We start from the raw sequence: 19,923 nt of genomic DNA on the forward strand, positions 1-19,923 counted from the left end.
ATGAGGAGGTATTTGGTGTTAAAAAGATTTCCTTTGCCGTGGTTGAGGAAGGACAATGCGCAGAATGAGTCCAGTCCACTCATACCAAAGGTAAGGGGTTATTTTCATCAACTTCCATTCTGATGGCCGTACACCTCTCTGTATTTGAGTGTAGTTAAACATTTGAGTTGGCATTAGTGGATGGAAACTATGGTATTTAGTCTAATGAGTGTTTGTCCATAGGCAGGACCTGCAAAAGAGGATGCTGAGGAACTTAACAGCGTCTCCAGTGATTCCCACCAAGCAGGGACCAACAACGGCCAGGAACACAACAGCCCTCCACATGAAAGGATCCAACCTCGCTATAGTTATTCATTGACGGACTATTTCCTAAAATATTTTTTGTTTCTATGCAACATGTTGTTCACGGTTATGGGCCTGGTGGTTCTTGGTCTGGGGATGTGGGGCCTCATTAGCAAAGAGTCATTTGCCCAGGAGAAGATCGGCAGCATTGGGACGGATCCAATGCTCATACTTGGGACTGTGGGCTTTTTGCTTACTATGCTCTGCCTGTCAGGCTGTGTAGGTGCCTTAAGAGAGAACTGCTGCCTGCTGAGGCTGTTCTCTGCTGTAATGCTGGTGCTCATTACAGCCCAGGTGCTGGCCGCCATTATGGCCTACAGTCTACAAAATGAGATTGGAGGCTACCTACGGTCGGGGATGTTAGCTGCCATGGCACGATACCAGGATGACCTGGATCTGAGGTTCATCACGGATGAGATTCAGACAAACCTGCAGTGTTGTGGGGCAGATACCTACCGCGACTGGGAGATCAACATGTGAGTACACTGTGACCAACTTGGAAATGTGACCCGTGGTGGTCAGCCATCATGATATGGGATTTAGCCTTGAACAATAAATGCTCACTGTGCTATTTTTCCCCTTTGCTCAGATATTATAACTGCTCAGCTCCAGGAGTGCTCGCCTGTGGTGTGCCTGCGACATGCTGTGTGGATCCGCTCGAGAACGGCACGGTGTGGAACTCACAGTGTGGGGTCAGAGCTCAGCTGCTGGATGAGTTCACTGCTCAAAGCGTCATCTTCCTGGGTGGTTGTCTGGGGGGAATTTCTCGCTGGATTGAGCAGCATGAGAACCTGATAGGAACAGTCTGCATTGTCATACTCGGAGTTCAACTTCTGACTCTTTTTATCACCACACGGCTGCTGGACAGCATCCAGTGGCGTAAGTTTATGTACAGCAGTGGACGCTGAATAGACCTGCATATGGATAGTGTATTTAAAGAGTTCCAACAGCCTTACAACCATACAAACATACATCTTCATTCAGCTAGATTGCAGAGACTCAGATGACATCGGTTGCAGTAGGCAATGAAAGAAAACAGTGCAGAGAGATGAATACCAATTTTAAGGATGTAAATTCCGTCTAGGTGACAGAGAAAAGTATTATTGCAAAAATCAATGTTTTGATTCTTTAAAGAAGAAGAAGAAGATTAGAGAAAATAATAAATAGAAATAGAAAAGTGAATCTTTCCCATTTTAAAGACCAAGAAATCCTATTTAACACATCCTGCACATGTGCCTTGTGTCTCTGTTGTGCTGTGAAAATCTTCACTTCTACTGGAAAACGTGACTCTATTCTTTTACATTGACAAGACAACATAGTGAGGACACTTATATTCAGGCTAATTTGAAAATAAAAAGTAACAATGGGTTTACTTATGATTGGTTAATAGATTTTCATGTTTTCCACTGTTTCCAGTTGAAGCTAAGCTGCTGCTGGCTGAAGCTTCATGTTGTACACACATGTATTCAGACTCAATGTTGTCATCAAACTCTCTGCAAAAAAAGGGAATAAATGTGCTGTAAATCCATAAACATACAGCTATTCCTTTAAGTATAATGCACAGAACAACATTTGCTAACTGCACTGAGAGTAGGCACAATTTAATTGAACTCTTATACACAGTTGTATTTATTCTGTGGTATACAGGTGCTATATTCTGAAAGGGAGGAATAAAAAATAAAGTGGGAACTGTGTAATATTTAAAGCAGTGTGTGGTTTATTAGAGACAGTATTCAGTTTGGCAAAGTTGAGAAGAAAGATAGAAAATAATGTTTAAAAAAATCCAAGTTTTATTCTGAGTGTGGTTGATGAGAGTCAAATGACAGCATGAGATTCAAAAGTACAGCATCCACAATATGCACCCGCATTGTTTAACTGCTACATTAAAGAAGCCAGCGGCGACGATCCAGTTCCCTTTGGTTAACATAAAACATATAAAAAGAATTTTACATTGAAGAGACTCAGATGATGCCGTACTGAGACAGCTCATGTAGCTCGAGATGGCTGTACGCCTCCCACGGGCAGATTACAGTGATGTCTACAAAGAGAGACCACACAGTGAGTATGTGTTGGGTTTGTTTGCATGTTGTGGTGTAGTTATGGTCTAACGGTGATACTGTAATTCTGCTTACCAGTGCCGAGACCTTCCATTCCTGGGATTTCCTCTCCAAAGCTAGGGAATAAGGAAAATCAAATGATTCACTCTGGTTACATTTCTAACAGACTAACAGACTAACTGTCTAGATGATGCTGGTTGCAGTGAGGCCTACCCAATGACGCCTCTCTTGGGAGGCTTGCTCTTGAACTGGCGGGTGTTCCTCTGTTTGAACTTGGGTGGGCCTTTACGTGGGGATCCAGGACCAGTGGCTCTGAGAGGAGCTTTGCTGCCCGCCTTTGCTTCAGGTTTGGGGACATCCAAATTCATAATTGCGCTGTGTGAACGGAGCAGTCAATGAAATGAATCCTCCAGCAAGTCTAAATGACTTTTTGTGCAGACACTATCTGCTGTAATCTCCTACTTATACTACTCATTAACACTCCACAGCGTCTCAGCCCCACAGCACCTTCATCATCAGATTACTGTGAACATGCTGAATTCGCTTATGGGGCCTGTAGCCTGGCAACAGCTCGAGATCAGACTGTCTGAGAGGAGTTTTAGAAGGAAACTGCAGCATCATTAAAAGGAAAATGTGTATCTAAGGGTAGTTATATGAGAATAAAATAACCAGTAGTTACATTAATATATATCCTTTTAGAAAGTTAATAATGCTATTTGCAAAATAATAGAAATGTCTTTGAACATAATCCAGTCCAGTGCAGCACCACGACCACCACCTCCGTCAGCTTATTGCTAAAACATATATTACATTTACACCTGCCTGACAAAGACTGGACATCACAAGAACCACGCAATACACAAAGCTGCTAAACTGCAGAAGAGCTGCATTGAATGAGTTGCAATTACAAATACTCACCACCTGTTTTGCTGTTTTTCTCACTTGATAGTGTTGTGGAGAGCTGGAGTTGTTTTTACACGAGCTGTGTTTAGTGAAGGTCTCTTATACTGTACGCCTCCGACTCTGAGAAGATTATGACGCCGCCAGCCAACTGCACATCACTTTCACATTATGCTATATATGGAACAGTACATTCACTGACAGGCGGTTGAGGAAATATCACTTCTCTGCAGCTGAGACAAAAAAATTCTAAAAATGTCTGTCAGGGTGTCCAAAAAGTATTTGAATTAGCATATTTCCACAATTTTCCAGAAACATGCAGTGAGGGGATTGGTGCTGACCTGGACATGACCTGAGGATTTTCTCAGGGCTCGTCCCACGATGCTTAGCACCTTCCTGCTACTGTCTGCCACCAAGAACTTACTAACATGTGCTGCAGCATTGTCCTTTCATCAGCAGTCTCTCAGATTGAGTTGCATTATGTCTCACTTGTAATCCCCTGCACATAAACACACACCTGGTTCACTCATCTGATGGTTTCTTACTGTACAGCTTCTCTCACTAATCTATAGCGTTTATACACATGCACACACATGCGGGGCACATGTGTCAACACACTGTCCTGGATACCGATGCCTTTAATACCAACAATTCTCCACCCACACGCTGAAAACAATGGAGGCTCAGGAGTGCTTAAGCTGCTGGAAACATGTCACGCTGTATGTTTGATACACGTCTGGGATATGCGTATATCACTCATTATAATAATAAGTTTTAAAGGTTTGTGTTGACATAGTAAAAAATCTTATTTCGTCTGACCAGCAGTGTAAGATTAAAAGAGAAAGAGACAAGATCCCAGCTGGACATATATAGATAATTATCATTTGCCATTAAATGTGGATGCCTTCACTTAATTTAAACTCCACAAAGTTCCAGTGACAGGAGATGTATCAGCAAATCCTTTCCTAAACCTCTGATCTGCTGGGCTCATATTGTCCAATCTTCTCTCTCTCTCTCTCAGGGAGGCAGTAAATAATATTTATAATACTGGGCCCACATAATAAGTTTCAGGCTGCAGGTCTGGCTGCACAAACTGAAGCATGGGCGCCCTCTAGCGGTGGCACCCGGATATAGATGATGTGATTGTAGCCAATCAGGATCCTTTTCACCAAAGATCGTCAGTTACTAAAACGTATCACTCTGAGCAAATATTAACTCATCTTTGGAGAAGTCGTCAACATAGCTAGAAATATGTTATTTAACATATTATATAACATGATTAATTACACACTACTAATTAACACCACGTAGTGTCTTCAAACTGAAGCTAAATCGGTATTGGAGAGGAGGGTGGCACATTAGGCTCACATTAGGTTATCAGCCACTTTAAAGCGAAGATAAAACTTTTAAATGCTAAAAAAAAGTATATTATTAACATTTGATAATGTTCTTTGACTGGTTTTCTCCAGGCTTTTGTGAGCTACAGTCGAGGTGAATTAAAGTAATTGAAAGTAGCATCAAAATCAAAACACCTTGGGTACTCTAAAATATATCAGAGTGAGAGCTCTTTACTTCCTCTCTTGTGTAAGGTTGTGGTTCATAGGTCAAAGGCTACACACGCAGCTCCACATGTTTTGTCAACATAATCTGTAATGCAAAGAAATTACCTGTAGAAACATGGGTAAACATAAGAAAAGTCAAACTAACGAGTCGGGAAACCAAGCGGACAAGGTCGGGCGACATTCAAGGTAACGTAAAGAAGCTAATGTATAGCAGCTAGTTAGCTAGCTACGTCAACTACTGTAGCTAGCGGTACTAGCTCCCCAAGTTAGCTCCCAGCTGTCTAAATGGGATTCAGCAACTTGAGCTCATTAATTTATATAAGTGTAAATGTTTGTTTACATCTAATATGTTGTTCACAAAAGCTAACACATGTTCCAGCTTTTCCTGTGTGCTATCTAACCTGTAATGTGTCTAAATTAAAGGGAGAAGAAGCTCAAACGAGATGATAAAACCAAGAAAGCCAAACAAGAGGACCACCTCAAACACATCCCCTTCAAGCTCCGAGAGATAATGAAGAGCAAGGAGAGAATAAAAACGGGTTCCTTTAAGGCTAAAAAGCAAAAAGAGAGTGAGTGAAAAAAAGTTTACACCTCTTTCTGCATTGTAGCTAAATGAATTGGTTTCTGATTAGTGGGGTGACTACTTTATTTCTGTGTCTTCAGCCAGCTCTCATGACAGTAAGCCAGGAGATTCTCAGGATGGAGACATACCTGTCCCACATTTTAAGAGAAGGAAGGAGGAAAGTGAGAAAGCCTACCTGAGGCGCATGGAGAATGAAACAAAACATGTCCTCTTCCTCACCAAGAATCAGGTGGAGAGAAAACCTGAGCTGAATGCAGAGATGGGCAAGTCTGAGAAGAAGAAGGAGTGAGTACTTCTCTGCCATGTGTGGGTTGATAAAAGCTGCTTCGCTGATTTGTGTCAAATGCCTTAATGTCCAAGTACAACAAAACATTTTTCCCTCTCTGGATATAATATAAATGTAAATAATAGTCAACATTTATCTTGGAAAAGTGAAAACATTTACTTTTCTGAATATTTTCTTCTTTCTATAACAGTAGTTGCCATATTATTTTTATTTATTGATGAGCCCATAAAGAATGTAACATCCAGTAAATTCTATTACAAAATAGATGATAGTCAAACAAAGATAGTAAATGGATATTAGATGTCAGAATTATGTTTTTTTTTACTGTCTTGCAGGTCTGACAAGATTAGATTACAGAGACTACAACTAAAGAAGCTGAACAGACAAGAGGCCAAGATGGAAAAACAGATGTTTGTAGGTAATGGAACAATGTTTTTAAAGAACCTATACGTTCACATGTATATTTAGATGGTCAAACAAGATTTCCTTTATAAGAAAAATGCATATTACTAGAGTCTTTCAGATACTCATACACTAGCATAGACAGAATTAATATATTGTCCAATGAAATGGATGAAGTAGAAGTAATTTGCAGAGTTCTTGTCCTTGTTGTTCTTGTATAATGTTGGCAGCTGCATTGCTAGGAGTTGGTTGGAGCAGGGGTTAGTGGAGACCAAAAAACAAAAGGATAAAAAGAGTAATACGTGTCAGGTGGATATTTCAGATGAATACTAACGTTGATGTGTTTCTAGATCATGTTGCTTTCGGTGAAGTTGCAATGGCCCCACCCTCTTTAAGTGCCAAACCCAAGAAAGCTCCAGTCAAATCTCAGGTAGCAACTATAATAACTGTGACTTTACCAAATTACCTCAGTAAATGTAATGCTTGAGTAAGTTTTTACTGTTTTTTTTTTCTTCTCTGCTGCTGACATTATCCAGAAAACATCCAAGGAGCTTCTTCTCAACTCCCTGCTTGGCCACACTGCTACCTCCACAGTGAAGCCCTCCATGGCAAGACAGAGAATTATGGAGGAGGAGAGGGAGCGAGCCGTGGAGGCCTACCGTCATCTGAAGAAACAGAAACAACAGCAGCAGAGTGCGAAGACCGCCAGTCTGGAAAAGCTCAAGAATCTTCAGTGAAGTCTTCACACTCAGGGAATTACAACTCCTCAGCCACCATCATCCTCAGTGGTATTCAGACAGTGAGACAGAATATAAAATAACTGTCAGCAGACTATGTGTAATGTATGTGTGGAACTTTTATGCCAGTGGAGGAGCTTGCAAACAAACCAAACAAACATTAGCATCTACAGGACAGGTAAGTAGTGAATAACATTCACCTGCCATTATCATGAGCTCATATTTAGTTCAACAAGAACACGAGTTTAGAATTGGTCATTATTGGAAGACAGTCTGATCAACCCAAACTACCAGGAAATATTCAGATTGGCAGCTTGTGCTGACGTCTTATCCTTGTAAATGTGTTTAAAGAATGTAAATGAAGTTAAATGACAACAAGAATAGATGTTAACATGGGAAGAGGTCGTGTTTATTTACACTGTTTTCATATTTGCATTTACAGGTAGGCACTATGAATTATTTGTGATGTGGTACACAATAAAACCTTTCGTATCTCCAGTGATAAGAGTGTTTTTGCCAGTAGATGGCAGGCAAGCAGTTTTTTATTTATTTATTATTCAAAACTCTACCTAGATCCCTTAATGTATAAACATATTGCTTCAGGCAGGGTGGAAAATAAGCATTTCACATTTTCTATATGTAATGTTAAAGAATACAATTAAGAAAAAAGCTCTCACTATGAGCGCGTAATAACTTTACCAGTTATTGTAAAACTTTTGATAACTTCACGTGATCAGCAGGTGGAATTTACAAAGGTTTTATAGAATTACAGATGTTTAAATTCCTTTTTCTGAGGATTGCCAGATTGTCCATAGTATCAGAAACTTGCAAGTGAGGTACAAGGCAAGCAAAATATCTAAGTCAAGGAGAAAAACTTTAAACTAAATTGCTCTAGATAGTTCTGTTTATATTTCCTGAGGTGTAAGTGCAAGATTTTTTTTTTTTTTTGATTTAAGTGCGGTGAAAGTTGCAGAACAGTTCTGATTAGGCTGCTGAGTTCCACCATTAGCCTGGGATCTTTTAAGGACAGATGGGTTATTACTGTTAATACTCAATACTTGTCTAGTGTATAGTTTGCAGTAATATTTGATTAGCTAGAGTAGTGAAGCCCTCTGTTTTTTGTTTGTTTTGTGCCTGTGTTTGTCTATTGAGGGTTGTCACAGTGACAAGGAAATTCATTAAGTGGTGACAGCTGCTTGTGATCACTGAGCTAAACCACAATTGGTCATGCAACCACCCGCATCCATGTGCATGAGACAGCTTTGGATATTATCTACTTATCTATTTACTATTGCGGCATACCAGAGACAATTTTTTATTTCAGTCATACAACAGACATTAGCATCTAATATATTCCCTGTTACTTTTCTGCAATGTGACACTCTACCAGTAACCTCATTTATAAAAAAAAAGCCAGCTAAGGTTTCTATGGGGCAGCCTACTGCTCTATTATTTACCTGAATGGCCCATTTTGGTTAAATTTGAATAAGTTTTTTCCTCTTGTGTGTTCACCTTTAGAGTTGTGTGAACAGCTCCACTGCTTATCAACATGCACTTTGAATTTGTTATTATTTTCAAGCTCAAAGCTGCAAGCACAAAGATTACAGAGTAAAATCTCAACACTTCCATGTGTATATTGTACGTTTGTGTGCTGTCTTTTTTCCAGTTTGTGAGCAATTGCCTCTGAGCAACTATGGCTGCTGACTATACAGGATGGTGGGAGTAATTGGGAGAGAGTCTCCTCAGCCTGCTGCTAGGCAGCCACAGCTCACTGTGAGGCTCTTACTGTGTCTGTGTGACACATTACATGCCTCTCCCTTTCTAGAAAATGAACTAATCACAAGTCAAAGCAGCTGCCCTTGCGGATTTGTCTCAAATTAAGTTGTCCCTTTACAGTAATGTTTTGAACATATGTTCACTTTATTACCATATAACCACATATAGCATTTAAATAGTTTTCCATAATTAAATCATAATTAGTCTCTAGGTGGATGTGTGTTTTTCATTGTGTTCATATTGATTATTTGCAGTTCCCTCAGCTCCATATGTAACCATGTCAGTGTGTCACACAAAGCAGTTTCTATAAAATACCCCATCAAATCCCATTTTAATGCTCCAAACCCAAAATATGAGCACATCCGTTTGGTTGCAGCAACACTATTACAGCCCTGAAGTCAAACTAGAAAGTGGCCATACATGGATTCATTCATGGATTTTCCTGTTTGGGTCCAGTAACGTTACTAAGAGCTGTAATCATGGTGATGCTTAAAATAGCCTTCTACCTAATTCAGCATTGTAAACCCATACTCCGCAGCATAAAAGCCAAGTGCTGTACCTTGGCCCCATATAAAACTTATCAAGCAAACATGTAAATACATGACACGTGCACAAGGTAATCCTTGGAACACTTCCTCTTTCAGGACTTTGTGACTTGTACCTGTTTACAATCCAGCGACTGAATAGTCACACAGAATTTGAGCAACATATACAGATTTAATAAATTAGAATTTACACCTTTACATAAAATTACATTATTAATAAATCGAAGAAACTAGAAGATCACACATTTCAAGTCTAAATCACAATATAATTTCAATGTGAACTAAGCAGGTCTTTATTAAGCAACAGCCGACAGATTAACAAACTACGGCAGATTTAGGACAAAATCATGATGGTGGTAACACAATAGCAGCTTTCAGAGTTAACATGCAACAAAATATAGACTGTGTCTTTACCAGTATTTAGCTTCTGACATTTACCTGAGCTTTGTCTACTCCTCTGCCATCAAACCTGCAGTATTTTGCCATCTGGAAATGTTATGCATTGCTCCATTTTTAAATTTAGATGTTGAAAGGTAGGTAGACAGGATTTACTTATCTTTGTAATACACCAAACATTTTGAAATAAAATATAGGAGCTGAGACACATTTCAATGTAAGATCTTAATTTTGACTATATATCCATCTAGCAGTCTGTCTTCAGTGCTGTCACTGTAATATGTAATATATAGAACACATATATAGAACAAAAAAGCATTGTACCACCATCAGAGAAAATCATCTGTGACATAAGTCGTATTACTGCATCTATCTAAAGAATAGCCACATTATGTTTTCATTTAAAGTGTCTTCATTAGGCAGAAAGGGAAACTACTTTACATTTGATGCTAAGACCTTTCTAAAACAAACTTCAGAATGACACACTCAGTCTGGCTGTGCGTGACAGTCCCTAGATGATAAGAACTCAGCTGAAAGAGGAAGGGAGTTGCCACTTGCTGGGCTCAAAGAGGGAACTAAGGCTCGTGGGATCCTCATGTCCTGGTCTCTCTGTGAAAACATGCAGAGAAGTTGTTTTTTTTTTTTTTTTCCCAGATGTGACGAGGAGATGTTTTGTGGTGTAAAATATTGTGAACACACTCACCCTCGTCAGACCCTTGGCAATCAGGGCTAATTCAGTCGGCTGGTACACACAACTTCGTAGCTGACCATTATAAGAACCATATGGAGACAGCGGCTTTGTTGACACTTCTGAAAGAAACGATGGAGGTAGAAAGAAATGACATCTCATTTAGTGTGTATTAATGACAATTGTGTTGGAAATATCAATAGTACTGATATGTTGATGTACAACTTGAAAGCAAATCTTATTTGCAGATAAACAAATTACTGTCAAGTGTTTTTTTCAAAACAATATTGATTGTTTATAATAGATAACAATATATCATATTGTACCTGTTGGAGGCTCATCCATAGTGAAAGCTTTATTGTTCATGTACACATTTTGATGAGGTGGCTCTGTCTCCTTAAGTATGTTGTCATAAACCAGGCTCCTGGCAGGATAGACGTGGTCTCCATCACTGGGCTGCTCCTGGTCAGGGTCCTCCTGGGTGAGTAAGGAGATTTCTGGGATGGTGTAGAGGAACAGGAACACCCAAGCATTTGATACCACTGCAATAGCCAGGGTAGGATCGTCCCAGCTGGCGTTCCCAGTCAACCCATTCCCATACATGTACATTACAATCCAAGATATCCAGATACCCAAAGTGAGGAGCCCTGTGACAAAGATGAAAGCTCCATCTCGGCGCCACTGCTTATGTTTGTGTATCAGTGAAGGTACAGCCATGAGAACCACAGCTAGAAGCAGAACCATCACATAGATCAGAGCCATCACAAAGTCCATGTTAGCAATGCTGCAGAACAGGTCAGGGGCACCTCCAGATGGGCTTCTGACCACAGTGATGACAAGCCATTCAGTGTTGATGATCACCTCGACGAGCCATAGGCCCAGGGCTCCAAGGCATAACATCCAGCTCCTGGGGCCCCGGCCTCTCCGTTCCAGCAAGGCGAGCCACAGCCCATGCATCGCCAGGCAGGCTAGGCAGCCTGAAAACAGTACTCCAAAGAGGAACCTCCGTGCGGCACAGCTGGTGGAATATCGACCCACGATGAAGGCAAAAGTGAGTCCAAAGAGTCCCAGAGTGAAGACCAGAATGGCTGCCTGCAGGGCCACCATACCCTTCCTCTTTTGGTTTGTCACAAACGGTAGACAGGCCATGAGAATGACAAACAGAATGAAGGAAGTAACCACCCCAGCAGCAGCAACAGCCTCCACCACGACCCCCCACACAGTAGCCAGGTCACACAGGTTGTAATATATGGAGCTGATGCTGGAGCCGCATCCTTTTGGAGCGCTGCTTGTGTCCATGGTTTCTCTGAAGATGTTTTCAAGATGCTGCAACAAAGACACCCTGACTGTTTATATATGCAAGTGGATCCTTCCTAAGTATGCTATTTGCATCCGTGATTATTAAGCAAAGGCAAACTAAGGATTTTGAATACATTTGAGAAGAAAAGCTATTTCCTAACATCATTACTGGGTTACATGATAGAATTAATAAACAGTTCTACCCACACCCTGGACCTAGTGGATAATACTGATCTCAGCTTTGTGGAGTTTTACTGTGCTACTGTAATTTCTGGGCAACTAAATAAATTATTAAAGTTTCTGAAGAATCTAATGATGACAACCTACTATCCCCTCTGTCTCTGATTGTCAGAACACATCTTATAGCAAATTGTAATGACACCTCAGACACAGTCGTTGGGAGGCCTTGTGAGGTACAGAAGCATTATTTTAATATTTTAGGATGAAGAATTCACTCCTTAACGTCCTACTACCATGCAGCCTCTACATGTGAGGTTGCTATGTGTTCAACTGTAAATGTCCAGTATCTGAACATTTGGGGAGTTGGTATTTTTGAGATAAATAAAAAGTTGAATGCTCTTCTATGGACTGAGAAAATCTCCTTATTTCTAATAATCCCACTGGAATAGCTCTCACAAGACTCTTCCCCATTGAAAAGTTGACATTTTGACAAATTATTCATTTGAATAGTTTTAGATTGGCATATTAAAATGTCCAATCCCTTCTTTCTATTATTTCTATACTATTATGGAGTACTGGAGTGATACTGCGAACGTCAGGAACTCCTCTTACCTGACCTGGACTGATGATGACAGCGTTGGAGCGGATCCAACAGGTGATCTAGATCAGATAATTCCAGTGAGGATAGTCCAACTCTGCAGAAAGAGATTAAAAAAAAAAAAAAAAAAAAAACTAAGATAGGAAATATTAGATTGTTTTCTTGAGTAGTTTATCACAATCAATTTTAACTTAATGGCTCCATCGCGTTGTTGTGCACGGAATCAGGGACAGTCCCCACCTCCTCCCACTCTTCCTCCGTTCAGCCGCGTTATAACGCACTCACCGACACTCGTGCTGCACATTATTCCATAATATAAAAAGCGTTCCTCTGTCGCCACAGGTCTAATTCTCCCGACTCTTTGTCCACCCTCTGTGCAGGTTCCAGCTTTGCATATTCTGTGAGATTAGCTCTGGCCTGCTTATTTGTTTCAGGCAGCTTACAACCAAACAAAGGCACCACTCATCTCACAAGTGACATTGCAGCGTGTGTAAAGTCTACCTGTTGATTTCAACATTGATTTCTAGAATACTGACTATTGATGAGCGTTGACTCTCATGAGTTTTGTGTCTATTTAAAGATGTTTTTTTATTGACATGATCAGATGCTACACTGACAGTATCTTTCTTTTATGGTTGGATAAGATCTACTGTTGTTGAAGTTAATAATAATTCATCTGTAATATACATCCTTCATGTGTGCATTTGCACATGCACGTTAGGAAACTGAGAACTGCGTTTATAACTTTTGTCTCTTAAAGGATTTAGTGGTCTCAGTACAGTCGTCACCAGATTAGAAGTCGTGTTTGCAGAGCCACCTGGTGGAACATGTTGATATAGGTGTGATCAAGTCACATTACGCAACTACTGTATATAGGTCTTGTTATTGATCTGTTGCAGACCGTGTCACTTCACTACCATTTGATGAATAAAACCATTGACTGATGCCATTGATGTTAAGCTTTTAGTCTCTTTTTACAGGTTATGCTCTCACGGCTAGAATTAGCAAAAATACTGAGGTAAATAAAAAACAATGTATTAGGCTTGAAAGGGGGATCACAAGATCAGGTTTCAATTTTTATTTTTATTTTTTTGATGCATGTTAATGCATAATTCTAGTAGGCCTACTTACACTTTATTGATGCACAGCATTTAGTTACAAGAATTTATTATGAGTGTGAGTTTCCCACCAAAGGCAAACAGGAGCTATTTGTGATTTCTTTTCCTAATTTTTGCATTAATTAAGGCACAATATTTTTAACTCTCTGTGACTCATTTAGTTGTAAATTTAAACTGGAAAAAAAACAACATCACTAAAACAGAACACTTCTTGCACTTCGCTCAATTACTCTGACACTATTCATACTCAACAGGGGTCATATTCTGTATGTTTCAGTAAAATCAGAATTTGCATTTGAATAGAACATCAGATGGGGTTCATATCACCCTGGGATCCTTACTGCACAAGGGATGAGGATTTGTCTATACCAACTGAGCCAATGGGGAAGTTGCAACAGGTTCCAGGGAACTCATACAATGCAAGAAAATAAGCATATTTCATTCCCCCAATTCCCCCATTTTTTGACAATAACTCCAGAAGACATGTTATCGCACTTAGCCACAGTCATTCTTATATACTAGCATGTTTACAATGACTTTCATGGTTCTAGTACATTTCTGATTAGAGGACACTGTTGCAATTGTTCCTCTTCTTCGACATCCCCACCCTACCCTAAAATTGCCAAATGAAATTTCGTGCAGCGCTGGCATGCAGTGACACATTTTACATGCTTAGAAACATCTCAGTGTAATTAGTGCTATTAGCACACAGCTAATAGCACTAATACACACTAATAGCATAATGCACCCTCTGTACTTTATTGTGTTCATTAATTATTTAGCTGTTTTTATATTAAACACTTCGCAGCCATGTAAATATTTTACATTCACAGTGTATTTTGTTAAATTTGTAAAATATGGTATTTGAAGATGCATGTATATATTAAAAACCATTTGTGTGATATTATGAGGACATGCTTATCTAGTGCCTCTCCTAAATGTTTATCCCAAAAGTAAGGTCATGCAGGACACCTTGTTGAAGCTTATGCTGGCATTTAGCCTGTACTAAACATACTGTTTACACTGAGAGATGGAGCACCCTGGGGTGTATCGATCCTGAACTCATCCATGGATCTCATCCTGAGGGGAACTCTCACAAACCTAATGTCAAATGAGGAAGTAATGGGACATACAGTATATTCTTCAGATGCACATGTGTGGGGAGCTTTGTGTTTCAATGCACAAACAACAGTTTAAACAACAGTTTCTTGGAATGTGTTTTAATATAGATGGAGGTTCTTGGTGCACACCTATATTCACCTTCTAAATGTGAAACAGAATCAAGATGCCACATCTATGATCCTGTGCCTTGTCCATGTTGTCTAGTCCAGTTTGTTGCAGCAGGCTTCATTAGGGTACCTCAACAGCACCGCTCTCCTCTGAGAAGCTGTCAGGTTATTCATAGCAGTGGCTCAGGTGGGGTCTCGCAGGATGTCCCTTTCTCCAGCAGTGCGAGTGCAGCATGGCAGAGCTCAGGTTGTCACCACAATCCAATTCCCTCGAAAATGATGTCTCTCCTTGTCTGTCTCATTGTGGGTATTGCATTAGTAGATCCTGTAGAATAATATCAGATCCATGCTGATATTAGGTTTTTGAGAAGATACTAACAGAGATTTCATTATTGACTGACCCATCTCTGACTGACAGATCAATGCTAGCTGAATGGCAAATTAAAAAAAGGCTTATTGGAAAGGCACTGTAAACAGCTCTGTGAGCCTTGAGGTCATGACCAGAGGCGTTGTGTCAATGCATGCTATTCCAGGATGCATTATTTTCTTATGCTGTGTGCCCATTGAGTTCACTTTGAGTTGTTAACCCATTTCATATTGATTATCAAAGCTCAGATGTTATATGTTCAAACCATTAGCTTCATGTCCAACTTAAATTTGTCTATATCACACACAATCGTCAGGCCTCTGAACTGCGTAACATTTGTGATGAAGTGTAAATGACTTTACTTTGTATACACAAAGTTTATTTTAAACAAATCACAGCAAACTGTATATACTTTCAATCCACAGATGAACAGAGCTTACCTTAAATGTATCAGCAAATTTAGCAGATTATCCTGCCATCACTCAGATTAACATGACATCAGAGAAATAATTACTCTGTGTGAAAAAAAAAAACTCCTATAAATGGACTATGAAATTTGATTGATGGCAGTGGGTCACATAGGCCTATTTTAGGACTTCAATTACCATTGGCTAATGACTAATTACATGGCACTGATTGTACTTAAATTGATAAGATAAAGTAAATTTTTCAATATCAAGATCTGCTGCATTCTGAGTGCCATTAAAATATGAAACTGTGTTATATTGATTGTTAATAGTGCCCCCACCACCGCCCACACTTTTAAACAAAAGAAAAAACATTAACTGTGTCCTTGGCTGGCCTGGTGCCTCTGATCAATGCCATGTAACATCCAAAAGGGAGAAATTCGAAATCAAAGCTGTCGCTATAGCAACGCCCCTGCCAGATTCCACCAATCAATGTAGTCCGTAGGGTTGTGAGATGCGCCAGGGAAAGGCCAGCGTCCTACATAAAGAGCGCGGGACAGGGAGCCAGGCGGCACACACAGGGCAACGCACCTTCCTGTACGCACACGACAAGCAGCAAGAAGAAGAAGGGGTAAGAGAAGAGTGGCACAGAGAAAGGAAGAGAGGGGGAAAGGACAAAGAAAGCGAGACAGGGAATAACTGAGAAGATATGGTACGCTCATGTGAACAAGGGATCCCTGACTGGGTGTATGTGGGCACCCTGCTCCTCTTTATCCACTTCCACTCTGTCACAGTTAGAGCCGGTAAGTTGACGAATGGCATTATTAGTTTGAATTCTTAGCTTTTAAAGAATCACATCACTCTGGTATCTTTTTTGTGCCCTTCATTGTAAGAGAAGGTGTACTGTTTCTATTTCAGTTCTGCTTCTTCACTACTGTCAGTGGGTAGTAAGGGCACAGCATGAATGTGTGGCTTGTGCCCAGCCTGAGGGTAGGGGATAGGTATTTATCCATTCTACTCATCCTGTCCTCATCTATCTGTCTGCTGGGCGCAGGGAAAGACAGGCACGTGCATTTGCTGCCTGGCTTTGTGCCGACTCAATAATACAGTACAGTGCAAGTACTAAGGCAAAGCTTTTCTTAAAAAAATCAGACTTTGACTGATTTTAACCAAAGCCGAAGGCCACATTCCTCTGCTGTCAGAATAGATTGTATTTGAAATTCCTCAGTAGCCCAGACTCATCTAATCCTAGATATTTAGGGAATGTGTATGTCATATTTTATTTAATATTTTTATCTCTTCTTAGTTGAGTGGAAGAGACACTGAATCTTTCGTTATTCATAACTTTGTATCCACTTAACTCTCTTCTTTTTTCTTACTAATTTAGAAAAAAGTTAAATAATGGATGTGTATGCTCCACTGTTACAATAAATCTGGTGATTTTTCAATTGGTTACACTGTGCCAGAATCACTTGTCAGCACACACCCCCACACACTCCACCATGCTCAGCTGTCTCAGGATGCTGGCTGGCTAATTGGAAAAAGGTTACTTTGAAGTGGGGGCACTTGATTGTGGTAGAGAAATGAAGACTGTGAGGCATCCCAGGGAGACAAGTGTGCTCCCCCTGTATCTCATTAAACCCCCAGTAACAGGCCAACAAGGCTGCCGATGGCGGTGGCAGTGCAGAATGGAAACAGCAGCTTGTCATGCTGAGTCTTTCATGTGTGATTCTCTGGTATGTGCCACTTGCACTTACGCTCAATAGGGCCCATAGAAGCAACCATCTGCAATGGCGCTGCAAACTCAGGATTTCTTTCTGAGCACCCGGTATCAGAGGTCTTCTGAGTCAGCCACCTGGCTTGTTGCTTGCGTGCTCTATTAACTGAAATCAAAAGAATCAAAGGATGTGCAAGTACGCTTCTTCCATGACACAGATCAATTGTGGTTTCGTCTAAGGATGGGGAAATGCTTTTCAAGCTGTTTTTGCATCAGATCTGATTTAAGTTGTACAAGAAATGAATGAAGAGTCACCGTGATGCAAATGGTGCCAGATAAAAAACTTATATAATGCATTCAAAGGTAATGAAAAGAATTCTAGGAAAATGCAGCTAACTGCAATTGCATCAGAATAAAAGAAGTTTCATGTACATCTACATAGCGATGATAGTGTTTCTGTCAGGTTTTATTATTGTCCACGTCTGGCTTTCTCCACAGCTGCCCTGAAGCAGGACACAGCCCTGGACAGTGGAGCCACAGTACTGAATCACTCCATGAGTTTGGTGCAGCGTATGGAGACCTTACTGGCCATGGGGAATGGCAGTGATGTCACTCTGCGGGTACAGACTATCAACACAGATGAGGTGAAGGTGATCCAGGCCCACAGTCTTGTTCTCACCCTGCAGAGTGACGTATTTGAGGAGCTGCTGCTCACCCGTAATAACAGTGCTGTGCTTTTGAGGGAGACGCCCGACTGTGCAGCTGTCTTTGACAAGTTTGTCAGGTGAGGGTGACTAAGGATGTAATCATGGCTACAGTTCATCAGGTTTAACTAAACAATATCATTCAAGAATATGTCTGCATTTGTATTTTCACATATATACATTTATAAGGGTATTTACTCACCATTTTGTTTCTTTGTGTTTGTAGGAGTGAAATTCTCCATCTTGTGTAATGTTCTAAAATTACACCTGTTTGAGGCTCACAGTCAAATATTGAACAGTGTGGGATTTTTCCAGTGACTCAGATGAGAGGAGAGAAAAAATACCAGTGTTTTAACATTTTAAGATGACTGTTCTGCCTTTCTTTCTCTTTCAGGTATCTGTACTGTGGTGATATCTCACTGCGTCTTGATCAGGCCATTTCTCTCCATAAGCTGGCCAGCAAATACCATGTGTGGGGCTTGCAGCAGGGCCTAACACAATATATGACCCAACATCTATCCAGTGATTCCCCCACAGGCCATGTGGTTGGCTGGTACAGCTACGCACTACAAATTGGGGACATGGCCCTACGGGACAGCTGTCTGCAGTACCTGTCCTGGAACCTGTCTTCTGTGCTACAGAGCGGAGAATGGGGCTCCATCAGTGAAGACCTGCTCCTGTCCTTGCTCCAGCGCTCTGACCTCATTTTACAGAGTGAATTGGAACTGTACGAGGCCGTGGAGGCCTGGATAAGCCAGAACCAACCTGTCAGTGCAACAGTGGAGAGTGCCCTGAGGGCTGTTCGATACGGCATGATCCCACCTCAGCATCTCTTCCGTCTTCAGAAGCATTCCCCCCTCATGCTGAAGTATTACGAGTCTATCCGTGATCTCCTGTATCTAGCCTTCCAGTTTCACTCAGCTTCTCCTATCCAACTGGCCAAATACTTTGATGTCAACTGCAGTATTTTCACACCACGTAACTACTTGTCCTCCTCTTGGGGATCCCCTTGGGTTATTAATAACCCCACCCGTGATGACCGCAGTTTCAGCTTCCAGACCCAACTCGGACCCAGTGGCCATGACTCTAGCAAGAGAGTGACATGGAACGCCTTATTCTCCCCTCGCTGGCTCCCACTCAGTTCCAGGTCAACATATACTGAGTTAGGTGCTATGCAGCCCACTCGCACAGAAGGGGGTCGACCTCGCATCATCATAACACCAGCAACTTCAAGTCCAGACTTTGCTGGTGTGAGTTTTCAGAAGACGGTCATTGTAATGGCAAGACAGCAAGGAAAAGTGGTGGTTCGCCATGTCTACAACTTCCACCAAAGCACAGAGGAGGCTGGAGATTTCCTGATAGATGCTGACCTGCAGCGCCGTTCCTCAGATTACCTAATTGACAGCTCCCTCTATCTGCACATTGTAATAAAACCTCTCTACCATACCCTTCTTGTTGCCAGGAAATAAAGGCAAAAGTTTGGTGTGGTCATACCATTGGTTATCCACACTTCACCCACGCAATCACATGCACACATTCCAAAGTACACTCATATCACAGCACATGCTAATGCATCATGTCTGTGACACCTCCATTGTCGATTAGTTTGTGCATTTTGTTGTCTTCCAACTACTTAGTGAGGAGGTGTCTGGTGAATTAAAGGATTGGGTGGAAAACAGAACACTTCACTGTACTGTTACACTATTTGTTCAGGTATTTTATAGTCACACTGTTGAATTTATTAAGTGTATGTGATGATTAATATTGTTTGCATAGGTAGAACTTCAACTTAAATAATTACTATTAATTTTATGCATTTCACCATTCAGCTGTCAACTCTAGATTTTTTAGTTCATGCACTTATATGCGGTGTCATCAAATATACCTGTTTGCTATTTGAAAAACTAAATGTGTAAATTAACGTGTAATCCAATTACAGTTATTCCTTTGAATACTGGAGTTGGCAAGACATTAGAGACTGTAATAGTAGCCCTTTATTTTTTTTCATATGTATTGTTACGCATTTGTTT

At 40.7% G+C, this 19,923-nt stretch overlaps 5 protein-coding genes across 6 annotated transcripts; 3 read left to right on the top strand and 2 right to left on the bottom strand.

Moving 5' to 3' along the window:
- On the top strand, positions 1-1,250 carry LOC113157471 (tetraspanin-10). The gene is made up of 3 exons (XM_026352983.1): positions 1-90; positions 223-818; positions 932-1,250. Exons 1-3 carry the CDS (start codon positions 1-3, stop codon positions 1,248-1,250), a joined length of 1,005 nt encoding a protein of 334 aa, XP_026208768.1.
- A 1,004-nt stretch (positions 1,251-2,254) lies between these two features.
- pde6ga (phosphodiesterase 6G, cGMP-specific, rod, gamma, paralog a) lies at positions 2,255-3,407 on the bottom strand. The gene is made up of 4 exons (XM_026358688.1): positions 3,318-3,407; positions 2,613-2,774; positions 2,475-2,515; positions 2,255-2,380 (listed from the first exon to the last, which is right to left on the bottom strand). Exons 2-4 carry the CDS (start codon positions 2,765-2,767, stop codon positions 2,304-2,306), a joined length of 273 nt encoding a protein of 90 aa, XP_026214473.1. The 5' UTR covers positions 2,768-2,774; positions 3,318-3,407; the 3' UTR covers positions 2,255-2,303.
- A 1,487-nt stretch (positions 3,408-4,894) lies between these two features.
- On the top strand, positions 4,895-7,367 carry ccdc137 (coiled-coil domain containing 137). The gene is made up of 6 exons (XM_026361422.1): positions 4,895-5,047; positions 5,285-5,430; positions 5,525-5,729; positions 6,066-6,148; positions 6,483-6,562; positions 6,669-7,367. Exons 1-6 carry the CDS (start codon positions 4,977-4,979, stop codon positions 6,867-6,869), a joined length of 786 nt encoding a protein of 261 aa, XP_026217207.1. The 5' UTR covers positions 4,895-4,976; the 3' UTR covers positions 6,870-7,367.
- Positions 7,368-9,004: 1,637 nt separating this feature from the next.
- Positions 9,005-12,452, bottom strand: LOC113174125 (G-protein coupled receptor family C group 5 member C-like). Of its 2 annotated transcripts, none has more exons than XM_026377887.1 (3): positions 12,366-12,452; positions 10,601-11,600; positions 9,005-10,396 (listed from the first exon to the last, which is right to left on the bottom strand). In XM_026377887.1, the coding sequence occupies exons 2-3, from the start codon at positions 11,571-11,573 to the stop codon at positions 10,113-10,115; spliced, it is 1,257 nt and encodes a 418-aa protein (XP_026233672.1). In that variant the 5' UTR covers positions 11,574-11,600; positions 12,366-12,452; the 3' UTR covers positions 9,005-10,112. The 2 variants fall into 2 exon arrangements, with proteins under 2 accessions (XP_026233672.1, XP_026233755.1); XM_026377970.1 differs by lacking the exon at positions 12,366-12,452 and having other exon boundaries at positions 9,005-10,195; positions 10,290-10,396; positions 10,601-12,105.
- A 3,662-nt stretch (positions 12,453-16,114) lies between these two features.
- btbd17b (BTB (POZ) domain containing 17b) lies at positions 16,115-19,918 on the top strand. Its single transcript, XM_026358663.1, has 3 exons — positions 16,115-16,275; positions 17,688-17,973; positions 18,288-19,918. The coding sequence occupies exons 1-3, from the start codon at positions 16,182-16,184 to the stop codon at positions 19,360-19,362; spliced, it is 1,455 nt and encodes a 484-aa protein (XP_026214448.1). The 5' UTR covers positions 16,115-16,181; the 3' UTR covers positions 19,363-19,918.
- Positions 19,919-19,923: the final 5 nt, after the last annotated feature.

Source organism: Anabas testudineus, chromosome 8 (assembly GCF_900324465.2).
Source record: "Anabas testudineus chromosome 8, fAnaTes1.2, whole genome shotgun sequence".
In the NCBI taxonomy this organism is placed as follows: domain Eukaryota; kingdom Metazoa; phylum Chordata; class Actinopteri; order Anabantiformes; family Anabantidae; genus Anabas; species Anabas testudineus.